The sequence below is a fragment of the Palaemon carinicauda genome, chromosome 37 (genome assembly GCF_036898095.1).
Source record: "Palaemon carinicauda isolate YSFRI2023 chromosome 37, ASM3689809v2, whole genome shotgun sequence".
Taxonomy (NCBI): domain Eukaryota; kingdom Metazoa; phylum Arthropoda; class Malacostraca; order Decapoda; family Palaemonidae; genus Palaemon; species Palaemon carinicauda.
In genome coordinates, this window is record NC_090761.1 from 43,626,539 (window position 1) to 43,647,787 (window position 21,249).

At 43.4% G+C, this 21,249-nt stretch overlaps 1 protein-coding gene across 1 annotated transcript in view; it reads left to right on the plus strand.

Moving 5' to 3' along the window:
- Window positions 1-21,249, plus strand: part of LOC137629606 (RNA-binding protein Ro60-like) — a 133,672-nt gene that overhangs the window by 62,259 nt on the left and 50,164 nt on the right. Inside the window, exons 8-9 of the mRNA XM_068361089.1 lie at window positions 20,042-20,253; window positions 20,521-20,656. Of these exons, the coding sequence (XP_068217190.1) occupies window positions 20,042-20,253; window positions 20,521-20,656 (348 nt within the window). The remainder of the gene's footprint in view (window positions 1-20,041; window positions 20,254-20,520; window positions 20,657-21,249) is intronic.

The window sequence follows — 21,249 nt, forward strand, 5'->3', positions numbered from 1 at the left end:
GGGCAGCCTCGTCCTTCGGGGCGAGGGCAGCCTCGTCCTTCGGGGCGAGGGCAGCCTCGTCCTGTCTTATCAGATCTTTGTCAAGGATGACTTTAGTGATCACTTTTCTCCTGTTGAATTGTTTGAGGTTAACAGAAGGAGAGGATCCTAAGTTCTGTTGCTCCATGTTCCCCACCCTCTTGAGTTTTCACGTGGTCATTAATGGAGCTTTAAGAATATATTAATTTTTGTTTCTTAAAACACAAACCTTTGATAACTAACAACAGTAGGAGCCAGACTTTGCTACTTCTGGCGAGCCTGGGAGAGGAGAGGAGCAGACCTTTGGTCCGTGTTTTTACTAGGATGGATGCGAAATCTTTTTCCTAGTGAATCCTCCTTTGTTAGTTACTCTGATAAGACTTTTCTACCTAACCGACTTTGCAACTTCAATGTCTCTCTTTTGGGAGAGGGAGTCTTTTGTCCGGTCCTGGACGTAAATGCTCTTTACGCCTTCGTTCAGAAGTCAAAGTTCTCCATGGAGACATCAAAATCTTTGGAGAAGAGGGGAGCAGACCTTTGGTCAGTACTTCTTCTGAAGGAAGATTACTTTTTCCTTTTATAGGGAAACCTCCTTTAGTTTTTAGCTACAACGATTCTCTCTCCCAGTTCTAGAGAGGAGTCTAAGTGGCAGGCTATGCAATCAAACTTTATCTGAGGTTTGTTTACAAGGAAGAACGGGTGTAGAATGGGTCAGTTTCGGCGTGTGTTTTGGTCTCAGCTCCGCCCCTCTCATGTTCACGTAACTTTTGCTTTATGTAGCGGAATACTGTCTCTGGAGAAATCAGAGCGTCCCTGTATCTGGATTTTTAGATAACGTTGAGCCTATCAAATAATTAGGTCTTCCTGTCAACAAGAAGAGTCTTCTGACACCAGGATGCTCAGCACCTTGTCTTTTAGAACGTTCAGCGTCTCGCTCTGTTAACCTCTCGGCTCCACGTCTTACAGGCTCCACGTCTTACAGGCTCCACGTCTTACAGGACTTTTGGCACCACGTCTTACAGGACTATCGGCGCCTCGTCTTACAGGACGATCGGCGCCTCGTCTTTCAGGACGCTCGATGTCGAAGTTCTAGCATGAGGCATGACTTTGAACATGAGAATCTAGGACTTCGTGATGACACTAGTCGAGATCAAGGACGCCTTCGTTCTGATTTCTTGGATCTAGAAAGGAGGTTTGTTCTAGGGCAAGAAACATCGGGGCAAACATGCTCAGCAGGAAGAGACTTGTTTTTCCCTCAGAATGGTCTCTCAACCCGCAAGTCTGTCAGTCTCTGGATGTTGTGGGGCAGACCTGTAACAGACCTTTTTGCCTCCAACTGGAAGAAGAGGATCCCCTACTGCTGCTCCCTAGTCCCGGACGAGGAAGCTGTAGCAGTGGACTCCTTCCTGATGGATTGGACGGGGGTGGACATATTTGCGTTGCCCCCGTTCGAGATCATCAATCTGGTCTTCAGGAAATTCGCTCTCCTCGATTCGGGGCGAATGATCCTAGCGGCTCCATTCTGGCCTGCAAGGGAATGGTTTTCGGAAGTGATGGGCATGTTGATGGACTCCCCAAGAAGACTTCGGCAAGTCCAGATCTTCTCAAACAGCCCCACTTCGAGAGGTATCATCTTACCCCCCTTGCTCTCAACTGACTTCCTTCAGACTGACTAGAAGCTTGTCAGATCTCGAGGCTTTTCGGCACAAGCGACGAAATCTATCGCCAGAGCAAGGAGGATCTCTTCACAAAGAGTCTACCAATCTAGGTGGGAGACCTTTAGAGCTTGGTGCAGGCGGCACAAGTTTCCTCATCCACTACCTCTCTGACCCAGATTGCAGACTTCTTCTTGTACCTCAGACAGGATGCTATGCTGGCTGTATCTACCATCAATGGATACAGCAGTATGCTCTCCGCCGTCTTTAGGCATAGAGGCCTAGAGTTGTCCCAAAATCAAGGTTTGCAGGACCTCATTGGGTCTTTTCAGACGACGTAATAGGTACTCTTAAACCTGGATGTGGTGTTTAAGTTTCTGTGCTCCAAGAAATTTGAACCTATCTCGCTAGCCTCTCTTCGGGTTGTAGTGAAGAAAACCCTCTCCCTTATGACTCTAGCGAATGCCAAGAGGTCAGCGAAGTCCAGGCGATTGGGAAGAGGGTGAGCTTCAATTAGGATAGGGCAGTTTGTGCCTTAAGGTTCATCTTTCTCGTAAAGAGCGAGAACCCTTCGTAACCCTGTCCTACGACGTTTGATGTCATTAACCTCACGAACCTAGTGGGTCGAGAGAAGGAAAGACTCCTCTGCCCAGTTAGGTCCCTCAAAGTTTTTTTTGGCTCACACTATGAACGTGAGCTGTGCATCCAACTTGTTATGGTGTTCAGTGAAAGATCCGCCAAAAACCCGTCTAAGTATGCTTTGTCCTTTTTCCTGATGAAGAAAATTAGGGAAGCCCACCTCTTATGTGAGGAGGAACACTTCGCCCTGTTGAAATTACGGGCTCACGAAGTGAGAGCCATTGCTACCTCTCTGGCATATCAGGAATATATGTTAGTTAGGCTATTCTTGGATGCTATTTTCTGGAGGAGCAACTCTGTCTTCGCTTCTCATTAACTTAGAGAGGTGAGAGTAGACTTTGGCAAGTGCTATACCTTGGGCCCATACATAGCTGCGGTTTCTGTATTAGGCAAAGGAGTTAATAACCCCACTCAACCTTGGTTTATATGTATGTATGAGGGTTTGTGTTTTTATGATAGTCTGAGGACTTCGTCTTGTGGTGTGGTTCCCTCAGTCTAGATAGATAGTTTATGTCTATGTTGCAGGGTTAGGTGGTTAGTTTTAGTAAGGTTGCAGTTTTTATTATATGGGGCGAAGGTAGTTTCTGAAGTCTAGTCAAGTTGTTGGTCTTATCCCTTTGACAGACTCGATTGAGTTTTTTGCAGCTTTGCAGGCTTACTCCTGGATAAACTCTCCTAAAGGAAAGCCACTCTCAAGGCTGTACCTTTGAATCAGCTACCTTAGCAGGCAAGGAATCAAGGTGTTTTTATCTCCTACAACTCTTTTGTTGTTTCCCCAACGATGTTTACTGTCTGTTTCCCTCCTCCAAATGTGTGAATCAGCTATATATATATATAACTGCCAGGTAAGTACTATTCATAAAAATAGAGTTTTTATGATAAAACAAAGTTTTATGAATACTTACCTGGCAGTTATATATATATTCTAAGGCCCACCCACCTCCCCTCAGGAGACAGGTCGGGCATAGATGAACTGAAGTCTTGGACACGGGAATGATTCCTTGGACCACCCTGTGACGGGTGTTACCACCTACCTCCCAACCACCACAAGGCGGTTGCCTCGTTTTGAAAAATTCTGCCGATTTAGAGATATCAGCTATATATATATAACTGCCAGGTAAGTATTCATAAAACTTTGTTTTATCATAAAAACTCCATTTTTAATTTTGAGGGAGATCACAGCAATTGGCTGGACAGGAAACACAAGTATGCGTCTTTCCTAGTTCATATAATGCTAAAATATTAATAATAATATTTTATATAGTTGTTTATCAGGTGAGATAAACTACCGCATACTCATTTAATTTTCCTCTCTTTACAGAAGGATCTTCCAAAGTGCCTACAAGTCTTCTGCAACATCAGGAGCGAAGACTTCTGTGGCCATGCAGAGTGCAGGGCTCATGCCTCTTGCGCCACTTCCAAGGGACCTCTTCGGTACTGGGACCCCCAGGACTGGAAGATTTGCAAGGCCTTGGTTACCGAGGCTTTTGATGACCCCAAGACAGCGGAGTCAAGGTATGCAGCATGAGAGAAGCTGCGCTGATGGGTTTGTGGCTTTCAGAAGAACGCCACGGGACCTTACCTTCCTAGCAAACGGATGCGCTCCTTGCTGTTCCCAAAAGCGGGTATGGAAGCTGTCATACCCCAGCCTCGACCTGATATTCCTTGCGTCCAGATTGCCATAGATACGGACGTCTCCGACGCTATGCAAGGCATTGACATCCATCAAGAAGAGAGGATGTCTGAGGTGTCTGAGGACACCGAGAGGGGCCTTCTAGCGGAAGGTCGCGAGGAGGAGTCCACCTTGACTCCTGAAAAAGATGATGATGATGTTGAATCGGAGTCCCTTCCGTTAGTCCCGGCTCGAGAGCCGTTACCCTCTACATCTTCTGACCCTCCATCAGATGACATGAGACAGGCACTGGCCAATCTCACGGCGTTGATGGAGAGTCTTCGCAAACAAGGCGAAGAAAGAGAGGCAAAATGAGAAAGGCAAATGGCCTAACTCACTGCCTCCCGTGGATCTCACAAGAAACTCAGGGTTCAGGATCTTCCAACTTGCTCTAACGTCAATCCCTGGAGGTATGCAGAATACATGCCTATTAGCAATGGCAAGATTTTCATTTCAGAGAAGTTGGTGACCGTCCCCATCGAAGATATTGACTTCTGGCATAGTTTTCAAGCCTACCCAGACTGCTTTGTCCGTCTTAGGCTGGAACCAACATCGAAGGAGGAGACGGAACCTAAAGAGGTCATAGTACTTGACCATGAGAAGGCTCAGGCTCTTTTGTCAAGTAGCCTGAAGCAGAAGGGCTACACTAACTCTAAGGTGTCAGCCCTTTGCAAGAAACACCCCACCTTTCTTGCTCCAGCTTTGTTAGCCTTTCCCTTCACATCGAAAGGCTTTAAAGCTGTAATGAAGGCAATAGTGGCAGGCAAACCTTGCTCTACACTCAACGAGTGTAGACCATTATCTCTAGCCCTGCCTACGAAGGATAAGAACTGGAAGGAAATTCACCTTACCTTCTCAGTTGGGAAGTTGGAGGCAGACATTGCTGGACGCCAGTTCAGCGAAAATCTCCCTAAGCTGTCTGACTTTCTCTTGCGTAGGGAGCAGGAGACAAAAGAAAGACTGGCCGCATCTCTATCTCTGCAGAACTGTCTAGAGATGACGGCAAGCAATAGTAAAACCCCAGATATGAACGTGGTCATGGCCAAAATGCATTTGGCTACTGTGGTCAAGGACCTGTATGGCTTTGTTAAAGCCAGAAGAGCATGTAGGGAGTTCGTGTTTGTTTCTGCATCGGTAAAGCTCGAACCCAGGAAACTGATAGCTTCCAATATCTGGGGTAAGGACCTCTTCCCGAGCGAAGTGGTCAAGGAAGTTGTAGACAAGGCCGCCACGGAGAATAGAAACCTTCTCTAGTTGTGGGGCATGTCAGCGAAGAGGAAGTCTTCCCCGGATGAAGGTCCCCAGCCTAAGATGAAGACAAAAAGACCTAGGTTGCCCTCTCGCCCTGCCAGACAGCAACAACAACAACATCCCACAGTTGCAATGACCGCGATGCCCCAGATGGTGGCTCAACCCCCGACAACCTATCAGATGGTGCCTCAGCAGCTGGTTGCCCAGTCACCAGCGTTCAACTCTGCAATCGAGAGGCAGACCACTACCTTTCGTCCCAAGGGTAGAGTGTCTAAATGGGGCTCCTCTAGATACCCCCCAAGAGGTAAGGGTCTTTTAAGATTTTTGGTGATCAATCTATTCTGAAGAAGTGTTTTAATTCTTTCATTCTACCTTGTTTTGAGTATTGTTCTCCTGTCTGGTCTTCAGCTGGTGATTCTCATCTTAATTTGTTGGACAGAAACTTACGGTCTATTAAATTTCTTATTCCTGATCTAGATATTAATCTCTGGCACCGTCGTTCAATTAGTTCATTATGCATGTTGCATAAAATTTTTCATAACTCTGACCATCCTTTACATTCAGATCTCCCTGGACAATTCTATCCTGTTCGTAATACTAGGCAAGCAGTTAGTTCTAATAGCCTGGCCTTCTCCATCCTGAGGCTCAATACTATGCAGTACTCCAGAAGTTTTATTCCAGCTGTTACCAAGTTGTGGAATGATCTTCCTAATCGGGTAGTTGAATCAGTAGAACTTCAAAAGTTCAAAGTTGGAGCAAATGCTTTTTTGTTGACCAGGTGGACATGAGTCTTTTTATAGTTTATATATGACATATTTGTTTTGAAGTTGTTAATAGTTTATATATGACATATCTGTTTTGACGTTGTTGCCTTTTTTAGAATGATTTATTGTTAATTTGTTCTCTTCATTTATTCATTTCCTTTCCTCACTGGGCTATTTTTCCCTATTGGGGCCCTTGGGCTTATAGCATCTTGCTTTTCCAACTAGGGTTGTAGCTTGGATAGTAATAATAATAATGATAATAAGGGAGGACGCGGTCAAGGAGGTAAATCCTCCGGAAATAAGAAGCAATGAATTGCTTCAGGTAGGAGGGAGACTCCAACAATTTCATGATCGTTGGACCTTCGATCCTTGGGCTCATAGCCTAATCAAGAACGGACTTGGATGGAGCTGGAGCGAGGCTCCACCACCAGTTCCTCAATTCTTCCAACTCTCCACCCCCGTACTGGAAGAATACACCCTAGAACTTTTGAGCAAGCGGGTGATAAGGAGAGCAAAGTCCATCAAATTCCAAGGAAGGCTGTTCTGTGTTCACAAGAAGGACTCAAACAAACTCAGAGTCATTCTGGACTTGTCGCCACTCAACAAGTTCATAGAAAACAACAAGTTCAAGATGTTAACCCTTCAACACATAAGGACCCTGTTACCAAAAGGGGCGTACACAGTCTCGATAGACCTGGCAGATGCCTACTGGCATATTCCAGTCAACCGCCCCCTCTCCTCCTACCTAGGATTCAGACTACAGAAGAAGAAGTATGTCTTCAGAGCCATGCCCTTCAGGCTAAACATAGCCCCAAGGATTTTTATAAAACTTGCAGACGCAGTCATTCAACAACTACGCCTAGAAGGTGTCCAGGTAGTAGCGTACCTGGACGACTGGCTGGTGTGGGCAGCATCCAGGACGGAGTGTATGCAAGCATCCAAGAAAGTGATCCAGTTCCTGGAACATCTGTGATTCAAGATCAATGTCAAGAAGTCTCGACTATCTCCAGCTCAAGAGTTTCAATGGCTGGGAATCCTTTGGAATTTAGTCACACCGTCTCTCCATTCCTCCAGCGAAGAGGAGAGAGATAGCAGGATCTGTCAAGAGACTACTAAAATCTGACAGGATCTCAAGACGCCAACAGGAAAGAGTACTGGGCTCTCTCCAGTTTGCATCAGTGACAGACCAAGTGCTAAGAGCACAGCTAAAAGATGTGTCAGGAGTCTGAAGAAATACGCATCAAACCCTCGAAGAGATCTAAAAAGATCGATACCGACCCTACTATGATCACTTCTCAAGCCATGGTCGAAGGCCAAGAATCTAAAGAGGACCGTGACCTTGCAACCACCTCCACCTTCAGTCACCATACATACGGATGCCTTGAAGGAAGGATGGGGAGGTCATTCCCATCAACGGAAAGTCCAAGGGACTTGGTCTTCTCTGTTCAAGACCTTCCACATCAATATTTTGGAGGCCATGGCAGTCTTTCTGACGCTGAAGAAACTCTCCCCTCGCAAATCAGCCTATATAAGACTGATCCTGGACAGCGAGGTGATAATGAGATGTGTGAATCGTCAAGGCTCGAGATCGCCCCAAATCAACCAAGTGATTTTGTCCATCTTCCACCTAGCGGAGGAGAAGAGATGGCATTTGTCAGCAGTTCACCTTCAAGGGTTCGGCAATGTGACGGCGGACGCTCTATCCAGGCTCACGCCGATAGAGTCAGAATGGTCCCTAGACGCAGACTCATTCTCCTTCATCTCATGTCAAGTCCCGGAACTGCAGATCGACCTTTTCGTGACGAGCGACAAGAAGAAGCTACCTCGTTATGTGGCCCCATACGACGACCCTTGAGTGGAAGCGACGGACGCCATGTCCCTCGACTGGAACAGATGGAACCGGATCTACCTGTTCCCTCCGACCAATCTCTTAATGAAGGTCCTCCTCAACAAGCTGAGATCCTTTCGGGGAACGGCAGCTCTAGTGGCTCCCAAGTGGCCAAAGAGCAACTGGTTCCCTCTAGTATTGGAACTGAAGCTGAGGCTGGTCCCTCTGCTGGACCCAGCACTGTCTCAACAGGTCCAGAAGTCGACTGTCTTCGCTCATCACAGAGAACCCAAAGCCTTCATCTCATGATTTTCTCTCCTTAGCAGTAAAGAAAAGATTTGGGATCTCGAAAGGCAGTATAGACCTCTTAGAAGAATATAAGTCTAAGTCAACTAGAAGATAATATGAATCATCTTGGAAAAAGTGGGTTGCTTTCGTCAAAGCAAAAGGACCAAAAGAAATCTCAATGGACTTCTGTCTGTCCTTCTTTATCCACCTTCATAAACAAGGTCTGGCAGCCAACTTGATAACTACGTGTAAGTCAGCTCTGACTAGACCTCTACTATACGCCTTCCAAGTAGACTTGTCAAACGAAATCTTTAACAAAATCCCTAGGCATGTGCTAGACTTAGGCCTCCAGCCCTTCCGAAGCCCATTTCATGGTCCTTGGACAAGGTCCTGCACTATGCTTCAACAGTGAACAATGAGGATTGCTCTCTGAAAGACTTGACTCAAAAAGTCATTTTCTTATTTGCTATAGCCTCGGGGGCCAGAGTTAGTGTAACATTGCCCTATCCAGAGATGAGGGCCATATTCAGTTCACTTGAGTGGGAGAACTGAATCTTTTTCCTTATCCAACATTTCTTGCCAAGAACGAGCTACCCACCAAGAGATGGGGTCCCTGGAGAATCTGCCCTCTGAAGGAAGATGTCTTGCTGTGTCCAGTGGAGTGTCTAAAGGTCTATCTTTGAAGAACTCCAGACTTCTGGGGAGGACAGCTCTTTAAAGGAGAAACTTCTGGATCAAACCTATCCCTAAGACAACTTATGGCGAAAATCACCTATTTTATTCGCAGAGCGGATCCTGACAGCACAACGGCAGGTCATGATCCAAGGAAAATCGCTTCATCACTGAACTTTTTTCTGTATATGGACTTTGAGCGTCTTCGCTCATACACTGGATGGAAGTCATCCAGAGTGTTCTACAAGCATTATGCGAAGCAAGTGCATGAACTCAGCGTTATGTGGTGGTGGCAGGTAGTGTACTAAAACCTGTCGTCTAGTGCTGCGATGAAGAGTGAATTGATTGGGACCACCAATTATACGGGTGAAGGTGTTGACACTCTTTGTGCAATACTTTTGAAGCAAGTTCCACCTGGTGACACTAAGGACTGTTCTAATTATTTGAGGTGAAGAAACATATAGATAACACTTATGCCGTGTGTACTTACACAGTGTGAATAGACATTCAACATCATAGAAATTCATATTAGAAAATTTATGAAATTTTCAAATTTATGGTAGCATTAATAAAGCTTTCCCTTTCAGGTGAAAACAAAAATTTTCTGTTAGGATTGATTGATATGTTTCTTATTACATATATTAACATTTATGTTATACCTGTTACTTTATGTTGGTCATTTATTGCCAATAAATATTATCAATATGTATTTGCGTCCTATTTCGCCCTACAATTGATTTCTGATGAAATATATCAGAGTTTTCTTACCCTTTAATAAAACTGCATATATTTACTTATGAACAATATGTATAGCTAAATACCCTTGTTCCTATATGTGATACAAACATTATCCAGTAATGTTTGTTCCAATACGTTATACAAACAGTGAGGCCTGTATGTAGTTGATGCTAAGTTTGTTCATATATTATATGCAAACCTTGAGACTCCTTTCCTACATCTAGTATGACTCTTCCCTGCAGGGGGCAGGAAGCACTAACATGGTTCATGTTAGCAGTAATGACGTATAATGGTAACGTCATATGTCTCTATGGTCTGGATGACCAGAGGAAAAAATTGTCCCAAGGTTAAGGCACTTTAAAAATCTACAGATACAGTACTTTCTAGTAATTCTCTGGTAAGCTTCCATCAGGACAACATGGCTTGAGCCCAAAAAACGGATTTTGAGCGAAGCGAAAAATCTATTTTTGGGTGAGATAGCCATGTCGTCCTGATGGACCCGCCCTCCTTTTCTACAGAAAAGGCCTTGGCAGGATCCCTCCCGAAATTACTATATCTGTAGCACCATGCTCAACGCTACAAGGAATGACGCGCCATCTTGGATACAGCGCCATCTAGATACTTAATAGTAGTACGGGAGGAAGGGTACCTTGATAACAGTTCCCCTCCTATTTTTGCCACTTTCCCCCTCGAAGCGAAAACGCTATTCAGGGTGAAGATCGCTATGTGTCGCATCAAGATATACGTCCCCTGATTTATGCGATATCCTTAAGAGAAATTTTAAGGATATTCGCACCAGGAATTAGAATTCTGGAGACCTAAAGGTAAATTCTCTGGGAATATCACTGTAGCAAATATCCCTTAGAAAGCTACCAATAGGAACCTTCCATCAGGATGACATGGCTATCTTGCCCAAAAATAGGTTATTTTTACATTAACATATATGCAATAAAATTATTTTTTTTTATTTTTACATCAAAATACAGTACATTAAAGAATAAGCCCTTTTCACAAATTTAGTAATAAAATATACATGAATTTAAAGTACATGTAACAAATCCCCCTGCCTAGTGAAAAGTTGGGGGTCATTAACCAACAAATTTTCACAAATACAAACAATATTCTTATCGCACAGAATTACAAATACAAATATTTCATTTCAATGAAAATAAGATACAATTTTGCATTACAAACTCCAATGGAAAAACAAAAGTTTACAGAGCTGACAGATAATGACATAAATATCAATAAAAATCATTGCAAAGGGAACTAAAAAGTTTCTTCTTATCAAATACAAAAATTCACAAATAACATTCAACCTATGCCTCTTTTCGGCCTTGGTTTAACCCAATTTTTAAGGACATGACAAAATAATACATCAAATGCAGAAATGTACAGCAGATAGGTTTTCAGGTAAGACTTTGGATTTCACATTAGCATGACACACTGGATAAGCATAACAAAACTAAATTGCATCCTGCCAAATATCATGCAAGTAAAAATGTCTTGTATCATAATTCAAAATCCTACTCTCTTCCAAATAAGCAGTCATAGGTTGTTCATGAGTGAGTTTGATAACATCATCATTTTGATTTTCAGGAAACACAACCTGAACAACAGCATGGTCAGACTTCTGAACTACAATAAACTTTGAATCAGACTCAGGATTACAGTATTCATTGAATAACAAAGTATCAGTTATTTCTGACACATGTCTGGAATAAGACAAATCATTTTTAAACTGATCAAATAAAAGTGTCTCAGACAAATTAACATCACAAACAAAAGTGCCTTCAAAAGACAGGTTATTAGAGTTCTCTAAAAGAGAATCATCACAAACTAATGTTTTCTGCAAGACAGTTAGTAGAATAATCATAAGACTTGACGTTACGAACCAAAACGTCTTCTTGAGACAGGTTGGTAGAACAGTTAACAGCAGAATCATTATCAGGAACTAACACATCATTATCAGACATGTTGGAAGAACAGTCAACAGTTGAACAAGTATCATTAACTAACCTATCTTCACAAGATAAGTCAGTAGAACAATCAATAGTGGATGCAGCACTACAAACTAACAGGTCTTCACGAGGCAAGTCGGTAGAAAAAACTACAGTGGAGACATTACCATGAATGATCGACATGTCACTGTCAGGCATGCAGTTAGAACTCTTGAGTCTTCTTATGAGTCACAATACTCGAAGAAAACTGAGTAGACAAACCAGGATTGAGAACCTCCAACTCCTGATCAAGAACTGGCTCATTAACCATCTTCGGTCGGATATCAACATTTTCATCTACCGAGTCATTATCAATCAAAAATTGAATGCCATTAATAGGCAACTTGGAAACCACACTAACAACAACAGGTTGTGATAACCAGTCACAATGAAGATCCATACGATGCAAGGTAACAACAATAAGATGGCCACCAACCCCACGAACGGAAGCAGGCTTCCCAATGAACGAATGCTCAGTCACAGAGACAACTTCCCTCACAACAAGTTAGTGGGCACAACCAGTACCACGCACGAAACGAAGAGCCACCAGTTGCGATACTACCGCTAAAGAGTTATGGGGTCCTTTGACTGGCCAGACAGTACTACAATGGATCCTTCTCTCTGGTTACGGTTCACTTTCCCTCTACAGCGAATAGTCTGGCCTATTCTTTACACATTCTCTTCTGTCCTCGTACACCTGAAAGCACTGAGATTACCAAACAATTCTTCTTCACCCAAGGGGTTACTGTACTGTAATTGTTCAGTGGCTACTTTCCTCTGGGTAAGGGTAGAAGAGAGACTAGCTATGGTAAGCAGCTCTTCTAGGAAAAGAACACTCCAAAATCAAACCATTGTTCTCTAGTCTTGGGTAGTGCCATAACCTCTGTACCATGGTCTTCCAATGTCTTAGGTTAAAGTTCTCTTGCTTGAGGCTACGCTCGGGCACTCTATTCTATCAAATTTCTCTTCTTGTTTTGTTAAAAGAGATTAGCAAGTTGTCAGGGTGATCCCTCTATAAGCTCGTGCAAAGCATGAAGATACACCCCTTGTCAAAAACCAGCCAGTTGGTTAGGTCTTCCACACACCTAAGGGTGAGTCTTACCATACAGATAAAGTAGAAATAGTGTTAAAAATAAAGTAAAAAAAAATAACGTGTGTAAAGAGAAGTAGGTGTGCTTGTGGTGACGGAGAGAAGATAAAGGGAGAGGAGTTTTGCTATATTTTAATTTTTCAATAATGATACCATGCAATGCAGAATATGTTTTCTTGTAACGTGTTTCACTGGATGTGTTCAATACGGGTAAAAAAATTGAGATAAAATTAGTGTTGTCCTGAGAAAACATGTCAGAATTCTCTCCTTTTATGCCTTTGTGTCTTAAGTGAATTATAGTGCTGGTCAGTTGTCTTACTCATTAGTGAAGGATGACAATAACAAAAACAACAGCAAACCCTTTAAAATTAGGATTTGTAGTACCATTATCTGCTGTATTTTGATGACATAACCAACATTGTCACATTTTAAGGCTACTTTACATCAACTGATACTTGTATAGGGGAATGAGAATGACCAGTACAGTATCTGATCCTAATTCATGTTATTAAGGGAAAGTTATGAATAACTAAGCTCTCCTAATAATCCAAGGTGTAAAGTTATTTCATGCCTTATTTATATTTTCATCTCATTTAACAACGCTCTCATGCAAATGTACATTTGAATACTTCATTGCTATTGTTGATTTTATTAATAGATGTACTGTATAGCCTAAAGATAGTTTGATGTGGCTGACAGTTTGGCCCCACAACTGTGTTGCTTTCTGCTTAGTTTCTGTGTGTTCTCTTTCACATTATCCTACCTAACTATCCAATTTTCAATATTAAACTTAGCCGGTGATTATATAAGCTGCAGCTCTGCTGCCCGACAGAAAAACTCTACGTTCAAAATACGCCAGCGATCGCTATGCAGGTAGGGGGTGTACATCAACAGCGCCATCTGTCGAGCAGGTACTCAGTACTCAATGTAAACACAGAACCAATTTTCTCTCTGTCGTGCCACTGGCAAGACCTACTAAATTCGCTATTGCTTACTGGATTGGTTTTCACATATTTTGGTGAAGTACACATTTCTAGTTTTGAGCTTTCGCTATGCAGGTGTTTTATCTTCATCTCAAAACTTGAACTCGTTTTGGATAGATTTAATTATGGTGACAAGGAGAGTATGGACTCTCTTTCACTTTTAAATGGCCGACCCTTCCCTTAGTCGGAAGTGTGTTTAGGTTTTTAGTAATTTTGCTTAACACGTTATAGATCTATATATTTTATATCTCTCCGCCTTTATTAGGCCTCTTCGATTAACTTTCCATTTATTATAAACATATAAAAATAAATTTTTATGTTTTGTTTATATGCGACCTTTCCTGATAGTAGGCGGTCCTTACTTGGAACCGAAGTTAATCAACGTTGAGCCCGTTTTATCGTATTTAGCCTTTAAAGAATTTAAAACTTTTTAAAATTTAATGTTTTATGAAAGATTTTCTTTGATAGTCTTCGTACTGTTTTCAAAGATGAACTAACGTTTAGTTTTTTAGACTACGCAGTTGTTGACGTTCAGGACGTTCAACATGCGCTCTATCGTTACGATAGAGAGAGAGTGTATCACGGTTTCACTTTGCAGTAAGAGTAAATCGATTCTGACGTTTTGTTCATTCTTTCTTAGCTTAAATGTTTTAAATTCTAAATTAAAGGAACTTTTTATTTGGAAAACCTTTCAGTTTTTTCCTTTAGTCGAATAACATGTTTTTTTTTGACGATATATAATTGGGCTCTTCTCTTAGGTGCGAAATCAAGAGAGAAAGAGAGAGAGAGATAGAGACGGAGGGAGAGAGAGGAGAGAAAACGTTCCGTTCAAGCGGGTAACGTTTTTCTCGAGTTGCTCTCGTCCCTAGTCGCTGTACGGGGAGGAAGGATAAAACGTTTTTAGTTTTTTATTCTCGTCCCCAGGCTATGTGCGGTGAGAGATTGAAAACGTAGTTATATGAACTAGTGTTTAGTCTCTTTCCCAGCCACTGATTTTTATCTTAAAATATGTTTTCTGTTTTTTGCTGGTATTAATGAGCTTGCATTATACGACTGATTTCGCAATTACTACCTTTTAATGAAGGGTAGAATTGCGTGTTTCAGGTAGAAATCAGTAAAAGTTTCGATTTCAGTGAAATAAGTGCAAAACAGAAAATCGATAAAGTGATATGCGCAAAGTGTTACAGTGTTGCGTCCGAGGGTTCGTCTGTTCGTGCCTGTCGTTCACCTAGTCCGGGACCTCTTGCAAGCTCCCAAGCCCAGGGGAGAAGTAATGTCGAACGACTTATGGGTTCGAGAGGCCTTGATCAACGAACAGACGTTTTCCCTCTGTGGTTTCGGGCGTATCTACCCAAGATCGCCCCACCCACTCTAAGACGAGAGAGCCCATTTATTCCTCGTCTGCGGAAGAGGTTTCTCGTAAGAAACCATGGACCAAGGTCTCGCGGCTTATTAAGCGCAAGTCGGTCCTTTCCGCGCAAGTCCAACGGCCCAGTTGTAGCCACTGGGTCAGTTCGGACTCGCTGCAGTCTTCCGACGACTGCTCACCTCCTAAGAGAGGCAAAGCGGTACCGCATCAGGCAGTCACACCGTCTGTTGCCGCACCTGCTCCTGTAGACCCTAGTGGTCTTTGCTGCAGACCATGCAGTCTCAGTTAACGTCATTGATGCAGGACTTTCGTGCGGAGAAGGTTGACACTGCACCAACCTCTAGCCTACAACCAACCACAGTTGTGCGTCCTGTGGACGCTGAGGCGACCTTCTCCCGCACTCCAAGAGAGTCCCGCCACCCATGCGTTCCAGTGTACCCTGCCAGCCGCATGTTGACGTTCAGCGACGCACGGAATCTTCCGTTGACGTTCGCAAGGTACAACAACAGTCTAAGTTGTTTTGTTTTGACGCGGTGCGTCAACTTCCGCATTCTAGAGTTGTTTTGACTGCTCAGTCTAGACAGTCAAAGCAGTCTCGAGTGGACACTGTACGTCCTCACACACCTGTTGTGGTTGACAGTTCAGTTGTTGACAGTTCACAGACTGTCAAGCAGTTACATGACGTTGCCTTCTGGTCTGCTACTTATGCACCAGTGAGAGACTCACTGAGGTAACCTAGCTTTTATCGGACAAGGTTCCTGTGGATGAGGAAGTTGCTGTTCTCCCTCTTACTGATATTCCCTGGAGGACTCTGTCAGATGGAGAGGAGCCTTAAGCTGCTTAGCCTCCTATGGACTTTAATTAAATCATGATGATATTTTTAAGGATCTTCGTCCGGATCTTGTAACTGCTGCTCCTCGTTCGCCTAAACGTCAGAACTTACACTAGGCCTAGCTACTTCGAAGCCGTTGTTTTTAAGCTAGTGCTCTCTCGCTCTCCTAGAGAGCGTTACGTTGGCTAGGCGACTGGTTTTTGCACCAGGAGGAGTTTTTAGGGATACAGCCTTTGATTTCCCTTCTTTTAAACTGGCTTATAGAGCGAGAGTCTGATATGACACGAGAGAAGTTCTCGGCTTGGGAGTTCATGCCTCTGCCCAGATAGACTTCTCAATTCTGGTAGACTCGCCCTGGCGCCTAGCCAGGAGACGCTCCAAGTTGTTTACAGGTCAACTTCTCAGCTTTTGTCAAGCCTTTGAAGTTTTGCTGTACTATTATGTCACACATAAAAGGCTTTCAGGGATGGTAAACGGTTCCGCCTCAGTCGCTAACCCCGTCTGTTGCCACACCTGCTCCCGTAGACCCTAAATGGGCTTTGCTGCAAGCCATGCAGTCCAAGCTTGCGTCCTTGATAGAGGACTTAAATGCGGAGAAGAACCTTCTGGCCAACAACCTTCCAACCGGTCGGTTGTGCGCCCTGTTGACGCTGAGGTAACCTACTCGCGTCTGCCAGTTGAGGTGGTTCCTCCTTCTGGCCAACAACCTTCCAACCGGTCGGTTGTGCGCCCTGTTGACGCTGAGGTAACCTACTCGCGTCTGCCAGTTGAGGTGGTTCCTCCTTCTGGCCAACAACCTTCCAACCGGTCGGTTGTGCGCCCTATTGACGCTGAGGTAACCTACTCGCGTCTGCCAGTTGAGGTGGTTCCTCCACCGATGCGACCCAGTGTGGGTTGCCAGTCGCACGTTGACGTTAAGCGACGCTCGGAGGTGGTTGTTGACGTTCAGGACGTTCAACAACCAGCAGAGGTGACTTGTTGTGACGCAGTGCGTCAACCTCAGCAACCCGGTAGGGTGTTGATTGCACAACCCAGACGGTCTAGACAGTTTCGGGTTGATGCTGTACTTCCTCGCGCACCCATGGTTGTTGACAGTTCACAGACTGTGCAGCAGTTCCATGATATTGCGTCCGGCTCCGTCACGCATCCACCAGTGCGACCGGATTCAGCGAGTCAGACGTTGCCCACTCCGTTGCCGTTTCCTCATCAGTTTCGGATGAGGAACCCTCTGATGAGGACGTTGCTGAACAAGACAATCAGCCCCCAGCCCTGCTATCCATCCAGAAGATGCTGAAGAAGGAACGCTGCTCAGTCAGGCTGTGGATGAGTCTGGTAGGGACACTGTATTTGTGTCACTAGGAAGACTACACCTCCGTCCTCTTCTATACCATCTAGCTTTTCACTGGAAAAAGGACAAGATGCTAGAAGCGGTCTCGATCCCGGTTTCCGGAAAGATAAAGTCTTGTCTGACTTGGTGAAAGGACTATATCAACCTTAAAAGGGGGTCTTCCCCTAACTGTTCAGACTCCCAACCACGTTCTCTTCTCGGACGCATCGGACGTAGGCTGGGGTGCGACATTAGACGGTCGGGAATGCTCGGGATTATGGAACTCGAGTCAAAGGACAATGCATTTCAACTGCAAGGAGCTTCTGGCAGTACGTCTGACCTGGACAAGCTTCAGGTCTCTCCTTCAAGGCAAAGTGGTGGAGGTGAACTCGGACAACACCACGGCTTTGGCGTACATCTCCAAACAAGGAGGGACCTACTCTCTGACGTTGTACGAGATCGCAAGGGACCTCCTCACCTGGTCAAAAGGTCTAGACATATCACTAGTAACGAGGTTCATCCAAGGCAACTTGAATGTCATGGCAGATTGTCTCAGTCGGAAGGGACAAATAATTCCAACAGAATGGACCCTCCACAAGGATGTATGCAAGAGACTTTGGGCCACCTGGGGCCAGCCAACCATAGATCTCTTCGCAACCTCGATGACCAAGAGGCTCCCAATATTTTGCTCACCAATCCCGGACCCAGCAGCAGTTCATATAGATGCCTTTCTACTAGATTGGTCACATCTAGATCTATATGCATTCCCTCCGTTCAAGATTGTCAACAAGGTACTGCAGAAGTTCGCCTCTCACGAAGGGACAAGGTTGACGCTAGTTGCTTCCCTCTGGCCCGCGAGAGAGTGGTTCACCGAGGTACTTCGATGGCTAGTAGACGTTCCCAGAACACTTCCCCTAAGGGTGGACCTTCTACGTCAGCCACGCGTAAAGAAGGTACACCAAGGCCTCCACGCTCTTCGTCTGACTGCCTTCAGACTATCGAAAGACTCTCGAGAGCTAGAGACTTTTCGAAGGAGGCAGCCAGAGCGATTGCTAGAGCAAGGAGAACATCCACCCTTAGAGTCTACCAATCGAAGTGGGAAATCTTCCGAAACTGGTGCAAGTCAGTATCCGTATCCTCGACCAGTACCCCTGTAACTCAAATAGCTGACTTCCTCTTATATCTGAGGAAAGAACGATCTCTTTCAGCTCCCACTATCAAGGGTTACAGAAGCATGTTGGCATCAGTCTTCCGTCACAGAGGCTTAGATCTTTCCAACATAAAGATCTACAGGACCTCCTTAAGTCTTTTGAGACCACGAAGGAGCGTCGTTTGGTTACACCTGGTTGGAATTTAGACGTGGTACTAAGATTCCTTATGTCAGACAGGTTCGAAACGCTACAATCAGCCTCCCTGAAAGATCTCACCTTAAAGACTGTTTTCCTGGTATGCTTAGCCACAGCTAAAAGAGTCAGTGAGATTCATGCCTTCAGCAAGAACATCGGATTCTCATCCGAAACGGCTACATGTTCTACAACTTGGTTTTCTAGCCAAAAACGAGCTGCCTTCTCGGCCTTGGCCAATATCGTTCGATATTCCAAACTTATCGTATGGTTGGAAATGAACTAGAAAGAGTCTTATGTCCTGTAAGAGCTCTTAAGTTCTATTTAAAACGAACTAAACCTTTACGAGGCCCGTCTGAAGCTTTATGGTGTTCAGTTAAGAAACCATCTTTGCCTATGTCAAAGAATGCTTTATCCTATTTTATCAGACTGTTAATACGAGAAGCTCATTCCCATCTGAATGAGGAAGACCAAGCTTTGCTGAAGGTAAGGACACACGAAGTAGAGCTGTCGCAACTTCCGTGGCCTTTAAACAAAATAGATCTCTGCAAAGTATAATCGACGCAACCTATTGGAAAAGCAAGTCAGTGTTCGCGTCTTTTTATCTTAAGAATGTCCAGTCTCTTTACGAGAACTGCTACACTCTGGGACCATTCGTAGCAACGAGTGCAGTAGTGGGTGAGGGCTCAACCACTACAATTCCCTAATTCCATAACCTTTTTAATCTTTCTCTTGAAATGTTTTATTATTGTTTTTGGGTTGTCCGGAAGGCTAAGAAGCCTTTCGCATCCTACTTGATTTGGCGGGTGGTCAAAGTCCTTTCTTGAGAAGCGCCTAGATTAGAGGTTTTGATGAGGTCCTGTGGTATGGGTTGCAACCCTTGATACTTCAGATCCTAGGGGTCGCTCAGCATCCTAAGAGGATCGCGAGGCTCCGTAAGGAAGACGTACTTAAAAAGGCAGAGTAATTGTTCAAGTCGACTTCCTTACCAGGTACTTATTTATTTTATGTTTGTTATTTTGAATAACTGCTAAAATGAAATACAAAATACTTAGCTCATAATAATGTAAACAAGTAATGCTGGTCTCTACCCACCCCCCTGGGTGTGAATCAGCTTATATAATCACCGGCTAAGTTTAATATTGAAAAATGTTATTTTTATTAATAAAATAAATTTTTGAATATACTTACCCGGTGATTATATATTAAAGGACCCTCCCTTCCTCCCCAATAGAGACCCAGTGGACCGAGGAGAAAATTGGTTCTGTGTTTACATTGAGTACTGAGTACCTGCTCGACAGATGGCGCTGTTGATGTACACCCCCTACCTGCATAGCGATCGCTGGCGTATTTTGAACGTAGAGTTTTTCTGTCGGGCAGCAGAGCTGCAGCTTATATAATCACCGGGTAAGTATATTCAAAAATTTATTTTATTAATAAAAATAACATTTCATGTAATTAAAGATTTCTTCAGTTTTTCCATTTCAGGATACACAGGGAAATTAGTTTGAATATCAGGTGTAATAAATTGAATTTTTATAGTGACCATAATGATGCGTAAACCTGTTTTAGGTATGGTCTCATATGCTTGATAAGTTGGGAGGAGAGAGTGCACTGGCAAGTGTCAATCGTATGTCCAAGGCTAGTTTGTTAAACCCTGGGCCAGAAAACAATGCTCTCCCTGCTAAGCTGGGTGATCGTTTAAAACATGAAGACCTAACTGGAGGAAGTATAACACCAACTCAAGTCCTCATGGCCCTCCATGCTTATGAGCACCCAACCAGGTTTGTTCATGTATTTTGGGCAAAATTTTCTTTGCAAGTTGCAATACTTATAAAAATGTCTGGATATTTCTTATATGTAAAAATTATTTAGTGATTAAACAGGAGAAATTGAAGTACTTCATGATATTACAAGGACCAAGAGTTTATGTTGATTGTAGATGTAATTTTAATTACCTATATTGAATAAAACTTAATGATGTACAGTATTTTTTCTAAGGCATTTATGAAGAAATTCTCATAGTAAAAGACTTATTTTTCTGTTTTCAGATATTTGGGGGAGGGAGGTGCAAGAAGAGCAGGCAAATCTCCTAGACTAGCTGGCAAAGTTCAAGTTAGGAGACCTTCAAAAGTGAATCCATTAGTAACTGATGCACTCCATTCACTTATTGCTTCAAGTGCAAAGGTTAGTAGAAATGTGACATACATTAGTGTGTGAGGCTCCCAAAAGATTTGTGAAAATTCAAATTTTAGAATAATGCCAAGGAGCCTTATGAAAATAGGATCATTTTAAATTGAAAGTATTCTTTAAAGCCAATAAGATTTAAATCTTGTTCGGCTATTTTGAAGAAACTGTAAAGCGACATACTGAGGCATTAAATAATAATTTGAGGTCTTGCACGCTTTATTACTATGCAAATTTTCCTTCACCTGCCTTGTTGCAAGTAGGGGATTACCAGCGGTAAATACACAAAATGCTCTCTCTCTCTCTCTCTCTCTCTCTCTCTCTCTCTCTCTCTCTCTCTCTCTCTCTCTCCTTTTTTTTTTTTCTTTTTTTTTTGGCATTATTATTAGCAAAGATTTGAAGTTCACCAAACAGCATAAAAACCTTTTTTTTTTTTTTTTTTTTTTTTTTAAACAAAAGGTAATAGATTACATAGCGATAATTCAAATACAGAAACAAAGACACTGTACTGCAATTGTACACATCACTAGTAAGACCCCATCTAGAATATAGAGTCCAATACTGCTCTCCAAGTACTGTATTCAGAAGGGATA